General features: G+C 43.1%; 1 protein-coding gene across 1 annotated transcript in view; it reads right to left on the reverse strand.

Annotated features, from left to right (window-relative positions):
* Nucleotides 1–9,405, reverse strand: part of thnsl2 (threonine synthase-like 2) — an 18,794-nt gene extending 9,389 nt beyond the window's left edge. The window contains exons 1-4 of the mRNA XM_079814404.1: nucleotides 9,355–9,405; nucleotides 7,094–7,317; nucleotides 1,660–1,854; nucleotides 900–1,052 (exon numbers count right to left, since the gene is read on the reverse strand). Of these exons, the coding sequence (XP_079670530.1) occupies nucleotides 900–1,052; nucleotides 1,660–1,854; nucleotides 7,094–7,316 (571 nt within the window). The 5' untranslated portion in view covers nucleotide 7,317; nucleotides 9,355–9,405. The remainder of the gene's footprint in view (nucleotides 1–899; nucleotides 1,053–1,659; nucleotides 1,855–7,093; nucleotides 7,318–9,354) is intronic.
* Nucleotides 9,406–9,990: the final 585 nt, after the last annotated feature.

Below are 9,990 nucleotides of genomic sequence, written 5' to 3' on the forward strand. Positions count from 1 at the left end.
AATCTACTGTTAATGTGTGACAAAACGTAGTTTTAAGACTTTTTCAGTCGATAATGTAGTAGTTTAAAGCTCAAATCAGTGGTTTATTTATATAAAGAGTGCCTATTTGATCATGTGATCTGGTGTGTGTGTGTGTGTGTTTGTGTGTGTGTGTGTGTGTGTGTGTGTGTGTGTGTGTGTGTGTGTGAGCTCCAGTGGATCAGCGGCGCTCATTAACCCGGTGAGATCAGCCTTTCCTCAGCCAGTTCTTCTGCCGCTGGCTCTGATGTCTCTGTGGCGGCTCCAGATATAATTCGTCTTGTAACGGCCGATCTTTGCTCTCATGGATCTATAATTTGTTCCCTGGCGAATCGTTTAGACTGAAGGCAAAGAGAAGTTTCATTACTTTATATCTTTAGGCTATAACTGTACGTTGCAGTTGTTACGTTAGCCGACTAGCGCTGACTTTGAATGTTTGACTGAATTGTTTGCTTTATTTCATGTGTAGCTTCTTATACCTTTTACTTATACTTTTGTATTATTGATCATACATAAACTTGCATTTAACAAAAAGAGACTGTGTTGTGTTTCATGTCATTTAATGTTATCACAGTGATAATCATATTGTCTGAACCAGATATTAATATACAGATTTTCTCCTCATTGTTGTCACTACTAGAGCAAGCTCCTGATCGAAATATCCGCCAAAGTTCAGATTTTTCAACTTGAGCGATTCAAAACGCTCAATTTGCGTCCTTCAATTGCGCGAATCGCGTCCGGTGTGAACGCACCATAACACATCAACTCTGAGGACTAAATGTTCACTTGCTGCCTAATAGATCCCACCCACTAACAGAGATCATCAGTGTTATTCATGATGTTATGCCTGATCGGTGTATAGTGAAGTGTTGCGAGTTCACCTGCGAACACATGGACGTGGTCAGCGATGCTGGTGGTCATCTGCAGCTCCTGGACTCTGGAGACGCGTCCGCGAGGAAACACCACCACGATGTCCACCTCGCTCAGGCCCAACACACTGCGGATGGCTGAGCCGCCCGTGTCCCCGGACGTCCCTGGAAGAACAGCAGCTGTGAATCTCCATCACAGGACAAGGGATACGGGACACAGGACACGGGACACAGGACACGGGACACAGGACACTGGACACCGGACACAGGACACGGGAGACAGGACACGGGAGACAGGAGACAGGACACGGGATACGGGACACAGGACACGGGAGACAGGACACGGGAGACAGGACACGGGAGACAGGACACGGGACACAGGACACGGGAGACAGGACACGGGAGACAGGACACGGGATACAGGACACGGGAGACAGAACACGGGACACCGGACACGGGACACAGGACACGGGAGACAGGACACGGGAGACAGGAGACAGGACACGGGATACGGGACACAGGACACGGGAGACAGGACACGGGAGACAGGACACGGGAGACAGGACATGGGACACAGGACACGGGAGACAGGACACGGGACACAGGACACGGGAGACAGGACACGGGAGACAGGACATGGGACACAGGACACGGGAGACAGGACACGGGAGACAGGACACGGGACACGGGACACAGGACACGGGACACGGGACACAGGACACAGGACACAGGACACCGGATGGCCGGACCGGAGACGGGCGGGACTTCCTACCTACAAGGATCGTGGCCCGTTTGCTGTCTCTGCGCAGGAAGTAGCGCAGGAACTGAGCCGTGCAGGTCATGGCCAGATCCTTAAACGCCAGGGTTTCTCCGTGGAACAGCTCCAGGATGGACAGGGAGTCCTTCAGCTTAACCAGCCGCACCACATCCGGAATGGAGAAGCTGGACAGGGCTTGGGAAATGAGCTCTGCAGAGACACAGACAGGAGCGTCAACAGAACCTGAATTTAATCTAAGCTGAACACGTATCTAATAAATTCTACTGTATATGCCATTTCTGGATCATCTCCCAGTCTAATGCCGACTCTGACCTGTGATGAAAATAGGATCTGAAATAGGATCTGCCACTGATCCAGCAGATTAACATCCGCAACACAATAAACTGAGAACTGTGAAATATGAACTTGTAATTGCAAGAAAAAAAGTCATAAGCAAAAATAATTGCTAGATGTAAACTCAGAATTCCGGAAATATGAGAATTGCGAGATGTAAACTCAGAATTCCGGAAATATCCAAATTGTGAGATGTAAACTCAGAATTCTGGAAATATCCAAATTGTGAGATGTAAACTCAGAATTCCGAAAACATCCGAATTGCGAGATGTAAACTCAGAATTCTGGAAATATAAGAATTGCTAGATGTAAACTCAGAATTCTAAAAATATCCGAATTGCGAGATGTAAACTCAGAATTCAGGAAATATAAGAATTGTGAGATGTAAACTCAGAATTCCGAAAATATCCGAATTGTGAGATGTAAACTCAGAATTCTAAAAATATCCGAATTGCGAGATGTAAACTCAGAATTCAGGAAATATAAGAATTGTGAGATGTAAACTCAGAATTCCGAAAATATCCGAATTTGTGAGATGTAAACTCAGAATTCAGGAAATATAAGAATTGTGAGATGTAAACTCAGAATTCAGGAAATATAAGAATTGTGAGATGTAAACTCAGAATTCCGAAAATATCCGAATTGTGAGATGTAAACTCAGAATTCCGAAAATATCCGAATTGTGAGATGTAAACTCAGAATTCAGGAAATATAAGAATTGTGAGATGTAAACTCAGAATTCCGAAAATATCCGAATTGTGAGATGTAAACTCAGAATTCCGAAAATATCCGAATTGCGAGATGTAAACTCAGAATTCCGGAAATATCCGAATTGCGAGATGTAAACTCAGAATTCCGGAAATATCCGAATTGTGAGATGTAAACTCAGAATTCCGAAAACATCCGAATTGTGAGATGTAAACTCAGAATTCTGGAAATATAAGAATTGCTAGATGTAAACTCAGAATTCCAAAAATATCCGAATTGCGAGATGTAAACTCAGAATTCAGGAAATATAAGAATTGCGAGATGTAAACTCAGAATTCAGGAAATATAAGAATTGTGAGATGTAAACTCAAAATTCCGGAAATATACGAATTGCGAGATGTAAACTCAGAATTCCAGACATATAAGAATTGCTAGATGTAAACTCAGAATTCCAGAAATATCCAAATTGTGAGATGTAAACTCAGAATTCCGGAAATATCAGAATTGTGAGATGTAAACACAGAATTCCGGAAATATCCGAATTGTGAGATGTAAACACAGAATTCCGGAAATATCCGAATTGTGAGATGTAAACTCAGAATTCCCGAATATATCCGAATTGTGAGATGTAAACACAGAATTCCGGAAATATCCGAATTGCGAGAAGTAAACTCAGAATTCCAGAAATATGCGAATTGTGAGATGTAAACTCAGAATTCCAGAAATATCCAAATTGCGAGATGTAAACTCAGAATTCCGAAAATATCAGAATTGCGAGATGTAAACTCAGAATTCCGAAAATATCAGAATTGCGAGATGTAAACTCAGAATTCCGAGAATATCTGAATTGCGAGATGTAAAGTTTATAAATTGCATTTGTTAAAAAATGTACAAATTATGAGATAAAAACTCGCAATTACCTTTTTAATTGTTTTCCTGGCGGACATAAAGATATAAAGAGATCCATTTATATCTCAACACTGCCTCATATACACCAGATTGTTGTTTCCTTGTATGTGTGTTTGTTGCTTTATGTAAAACTCTAATAAGAATAAAATATAAAAAGTATTTTTTTGCGACTCCGAGTCAAGTCTGGAGTCTTTCATCTGGAGTCCGAGTCAAGTCTGGAGTCTTTAAGCTAGAGTCTGAGTCAAGTCTGGAGTCTTTAAGCTAGAGTCCGAGTCAAGTCTGGAGTCTTTAAGCTAGAGTCCGAGTCAAGTCTGGAGTCTTTAAGCTAGAGTCCGAGTCAAGTCTGGAGTCTTTAAGCTAGAGTCCGAGTCAAGTCTGGAGTCTTTAAGCTAGAGTCCGAGTCAAGTCTGAAGTCTTTAAGCTAGAGTCCGAGTCAAGTCTGGAGTCTTTCATCTGGAGTCCGAGTCAAGTCTGGAGTCTTTAAACTAGAGTCCGAGTCAAGTCTGGAGTCTTTAAGCTAGAGTCCGAGTCAAGTCTGGAGTCTTTCATCTGGAGTCCGAGTCAAGTCTGGAGTCTTTAAGCTAGAGTCCGAGTCAAGTCTGGAGTCTTTAAGCTAGAGTCCGAGTCAAGTCTGGAGTCTTTAAACTAGAGTCCGAGTCAAGTCTGGAGTCTTTAAGCTAGAGTCCGAGTCAAGTCTGGAGTCTTTAAGCTAGAGTCCGAGTCAAGTCTGGAGTCTTTCATCTGGAGTCCGAGTCAAGTCTGGAGTCTTTAAGCTAGAGTCCGAGTCAAGTCTGGAGTCTTTAAGCTAGAGTCCGAGTCAAGTCTGGAGTCTTTAAGCTAGAGTCCAAGTCAAGTCTGGAGTCTTTAAGCTAGAGTCCGAGTCAAGTCTGGAGTCTTTCATCTGGAGTCCGAGTCAAGTCTGAAGTCCGAGTCTTTCAGCTAGAGTCCGAGTCAAGTCTGGAGTCTTTCATCTGGAGTCCGAGTCAAGTCTGGAGTCTTTAAGCTAGAGTCCGAGTCAAGTCTGGAGTCTTTAAGCTAGAGTCCGAGTCAAGTCTGGAGTCTTTAAACTAGAGTCCGAGTCAAGTCTGGAGTCTTTAAGCTAGAGTCCGAGTCAAGTCTGGAGTCTTTAAGCTAGAGTCCGAGTCAAGTCTGGAGTCTTTCATCTGGAGTCCGAGTCAAGTCTGGAGTCTTTAAGCTAGAGTCCGAGTCAAGTCTGGAGTCTTTAAGCTAGAGTCCAAGTCAAGTCTGGAGTCTTTAAGCTAGAGTCCGAGTCAAGTCTGGAGTCTTTCATCTGGAGTCCGAGTCAAGTCTGAAGTCCGAGTCAAGTCTGGAGTCTTTAAGCTAGAGTCCGAGTCAAGTCTGGAGTCTTTAAGCTAGAGTCCAAGTCAAGTCTGGAGTCTTTAAGCTAGAGTCCGAGTCAGTCTGAAGTCTTTAAGCTAGAGTCCGAGTCAAGTCTGGAGTCTTTAAGCTAGAGTCCGAGTCAAGTCTGGAGTCTTTAAGCTAGAGTCCGAGTCAAGTCTGGAGTCTTTAAGCTAGAGTCCGAGTCAAGTCTGGAGTCTTTAAGATAGAGTCCAAGTCAAGTCTGGAGTCTTTAAGCTAGAGTCCGAGTCAAGTCTGGAGTCTTTAAGCTAGAGTCCGAGTCAAGTCTGGAGTCTTTAAGCTAGAGTCCGAGTCAAGTCTGGAGTCTTTAAGCTAGAGTACGAGTCAAGTCTGGAGTCTTTAAGCTAGAGTCCGAGTCAAGTCTGGAGTCTTTAAGCTAGAGTCCGAGTCAAGTCTGGAGTCTTTAAGCTAGAGTACGAGTCAAGTCTGGAGTCTTTAAGCTAGAGTCCGAGTCAAGTCTGGAGTCTTTAAGATAGAGTCCAAGTCAAGTCTGGAGTCTTTAAGCTAGAGTCCGAGTCAGTCTGAAGTCTTTAAGCTAGAGTCTGAGTCAAGTCTGGAGTCTTTAAGCTAGAGTCCGAGTCAAGTCTGGAGTCTTTAAGCTAGAGTCCGAGTCAAGTCTGGAGTCTTTAAGCTAGAGTCCGAGTCAAGTCTGGAGTCTTTAAGCTAGAGTCCGAGTCAAGTCTGGAGTCTTTAAGCTAGAGTCCGAGTCAAGTCTGGAGTCTTTAAGCTAGAGTCCGAGTCAAGTCTGAAGTCTTTAAGCTAGAGTCCGAGTCAAGTCTGGAGTCTTTAAGCTAGAGTCCGAGTCAAGTCTGGAGTCTTTAAGCTAGAGTCCGAGTCAAGTCTGGAGTCTTTAAGCTAGAGTCCGAGTCAAGTCTGAAGTCTTTAAGCTAGAGTCAGAGTCAAGTCTGAAGTCTTTAAGCTAGATTCCGAGTCAAGTCTGGAGTCTTTAAGCTAGAGTCCGAGTCAAGTCTGGAGTCTTTCATCTGGAGTCCGAGTCAAGTCTGGAGTCTTTAAGCTAGAGTCCGAGTCAAGTCTGGAGTCTTTAAGCTAGAGTCAGAGTCAAGTCTGAAGTCTTTAAGCTAGAGTCCGAGTCAAGTCTGGAGTCTTTAAGCTAGAGTCCGAGTCAAGTCTGGAGTCTTTAAGCTAGAGTCCGAGTCAAGTCTGGAGTCTTTATCACTAGAGTCCGAGTCAAGTCTGAAGTCTTTAAGCTAGAGTCAGAGTCAGGTCTGAAGTCTTTAAGCTAGAGTCAGAGTCAAGTCTGAAGTCTTTAAGCTAGAGTCCGAGTCAAGTCTGGAGTCTTTAAGCTAGAGTCCGAGTCAAGTCTGGAGTCTTTAAGCTAGAGTCCGAGTCAAGTCTGGAGTCTTTAAGCTAGAGTCCGAGTCAAGTCTGGAGTCTTTAAGCTAGAGTCCGAGTCAAGTCTGGAGTCTTTAAGCTAGAGTCCAAGTCAAGTCTGGAGTCTTTAAGCTAGAGTCCGAGTCAAGTCTGGAGTCTTTAAGCTAGAGTCCGAGTCAAGTCTGGAGTCTTTAAGCTAGAGTCCGAGTCAAGTCTGAAGTCTTTAAGCTAGAGTCCGAGTCAAGTCTGGAGTCTTATCCGAGTCTGAGTCAATCCGAGGATGGCTGCGATGTCTAGTACAATGACGTTCCGGTGTCTTTAATTGTTTTCCACACATTCTTTGCATCTAGCTGATCTGGCTATATCTGACGCGGTAACACATCCAAATGTGAGAACATATGGCACTATGAATCTTGTCATGTTTCATGGGACTCTTATGACGCGCGCAATACACGGACATCCGTAATCAAATTCTATGACAAGGGTCCGAACTACCATGTCACCTACATGTGAAGCAGATATTATAACATTCAAATAAAGCTAACATTTTCATTTACAATAAGACTTGAGTTGTTTTTAAAATTTCACGAGTCTTTTTTGTCGAGTCGAGTCAAGTCTGAAGTCATTTCAGGTCGAGTCCCGAGTCAAGTCTGAAGTCTCATAAAATGCGACTCGAGTCCGAGTCACTAACTCGAGTGCCCATCTCTGGTGTGTGTGTGTGTGAGAGAGAGTGTGTGTGTGTGTGTGTGTGAAGGCCGAGTCTCACCCTGCAGATGTTGTTTAGGGATCTCCTGCTCAGCGATGTAGAGGCTGCAGATCTCACACAGAAGCTGAGGGTAGGACAGACTCCTCCAGAGCCGCAGTGTGTTCGGGGTCAGCGATGGGACACACTCCGGCATGAACATCCCTCCGTCCGGAGCATATCCCGAGAACAGCACATCCCGGAAACTGCGGTCCGGAGCGCCTCCACGTGTGCTGCAGTAACGCATCCTGAAGGGTCAGGAGATGCATTCAACCACAGCAACCACTACAATAACACTACACAGCAAACACTATACAGCAAAATCTATGTTTGAGCGAGTCCATGAGCAGCCAGTGTTCAGAGCGATCTCCTCAGCTCGAGTCACAGCGATACGTCTGTAATAATGTGTTATAGTTTGAGTGTGTTTGTGTCGTCTGCACACATACAGAAGCAGTCCGGCTGTGAGGATGCTGCAGGTGGTGGAGCTTTTACAGCCTTTCCTCACAGCCGCTGGAATCATTAAACATCATTTGATGAATGCGGATTGTAATCCAGAATCCATACAACAATCATCAGTGACGACTGGAGACTGAACAGAAACTACACGCTAATACACACTAAACACACACAGTCACGCAATGCTGATGTTGACCATTATCAAACTGAGAACAAAGTATATTAATAATAATAATTAAAGCCGCAAGCAGAGATGAAAGGGCCCTCACACCCGTGCCACTGCCACCCGGAGGCTTTAGGAAAACAGCGACATGCATTTACGTATTTAAGTACAGGAGGACTACATCAGTCATTTGCATTTGCCACACTTCCTGCTACCAGCTGGTGGCGCTATAACTATAACATGTAGAGACTACAGGCCAGGACACTTATCATGTGAAGTTTGAGGCAGATCAACAACTTCCTGTTTCATAGCGAAACATTGAACTTTGTGAGGCCGTCGCAATTCAACGTCAGATTATGTTTAAAGTCAAATATGATGTTGATCTGATGAAATCTCTAGGAGGAGTTTGTTAAAGTACAACGTCTGGAAAAGCCAAAAACTGCACATATTTTGCAGAGAAAATTCAAAATATCTCACTTCCTGTTGGGTTTCAGATTTTGCTCGCAGGGACTGTTTTGTCGGTGTTGGGCTGTTACATGTGTGTACCGAATCTCATACTCGTACGTGAAACGTGACACGCAAACAACGATTCATTAAAAATGTGTAGGTGGCGCTATCGAGCCATTTAGCCACGCCTAATTCTGGAACCCATATCAGATGCACATTTTCACCAAAGTTTCATGAGTTTTCGAGCATGTTTAGGTCCTCAAAAATGCGATTAATTTCAGAGAAGAATAATAATAGGCCGAGCAATCATCGGTGCTCAGGGCCTAATAATCATTTACAGTTTGATGTGATGTGAGCAATCGGTAGATTTAATCGCCGTTAGTAGAGCGATTTATTGTAATGCTTTTTTCTCAGTTGGTCAGAATAAAATGTTACTTGTTCAGTTACTAATCGTGACATTTTCTGGTGAAAGTTCTTATTTTGGTCATAATTTGAGTGATCTGTGATTACAGTACAGTATGAAAGACCACACACACTCCTCACAGCCACACACACTCCTCACAACATGAGATTCATCCGCTCTGAGGAGCCGCCGACACACACACACACACACACACACACACACACACACACACACACACACACACACGTAAAGATGATAATTCAACAAATAACTGCAGTTACAGGTTTCACACAGAGAGGGCGACAGAGAGGCACAACTTACACACTGCAGCTTTAACGGTTTAGTGATTTTGTTGTGTTTTTGTCATTTGTATGTTTTCCCCATTATTAATGAATAGTCCAGCTATTTTAGTGCATCAAGGTAAACTAAATGAAAATGTAGTCAAGGAACAAAAATGCTTTTCGTTAACTATAATAACCATGGTCTATATTCACTTAAAGTTTATTTTCTGTTCCTAATCGCAGATTCAGAAATGTCTAAGATTGTGTATATTAAGTTCCTGCAATATGAAGTTTTAAAAACAACCAAACAAGCAGAAATCATGATCTTATAAGCGCTCATGTGAAGATCAAAGGTCAGTGGTGCTACTTTTTCGCTCTTTTTCATTTACATCAGTTTTTACTCCTGACTTCACATTCATGTCCGTATTGATTTACATTATTTATGCCTTTAGCAGACGTGTTGATCAAAAAGCGGCTTAGTAGAGGCACAACAGCACTGAAGCGGTGTGTTGAGTTGTGTTAAGTTGCTCAGTACCTGTGTCAGACCGCGGTGTAGGAGTGTGTGCAGTAAATCTCCCGGATGTGTGTTTAACTTTAGCTCTTATCGGTTGCCAAGTCTGAGTTTTTCCGCGGGATTTGCCTACTTCTAAAAAAGTTCCGCGGGTTAATTTTTTCCCCTCTCGGGTTAAATACTAGACATATTGGATTAATTTTTTTTAACCTAAATTCTCGTATTGTATTACTTTAATAATCTTATATTAAAAATGTGCTAGATGATGTGTTTTGTGAGGGAGGAAACTTCCGTTGAGCTCATTTACTCTGTTTATGAGTACTACTATATAGTGTTTTTAAAGTTGAAGTTGTGTATAAAATATAAAAATGACTGTGAAATGGGTATTTTATGTATTGGGAGTGAGTATGAGGATCTGGCAACCGCGATTTCAGACGCGTTAGTGAATGGATGCAATTGGTCTAAATGATAATAACAATTCCGCTATTTTTACTTTACACTGTGTATTTCTGATATAATTATTGTTAACGTCATTTGTGTCGTTTCTCGGGTGTAAAATTATGTTGTAAGCCGCAGCTGAAGCGGCGCAGTGACGTCACTCTAACGTGACATGTGTTACTTTACACAGCGCCTGCGCGGATGAACCAATCACAGCCGTTT

The sequence above is a fragment of the Gobio gobio genome (genome assembly GCF_949357685.1).
Source record: "Gobio gobio genome assembly, chromosome: 4".
Lineage (NCBI taxonomy): Eukaryota > Metazoa > Chordata > Actinopteri > Cypriniformes > Gobionidae > Gobio > Gobio gobio.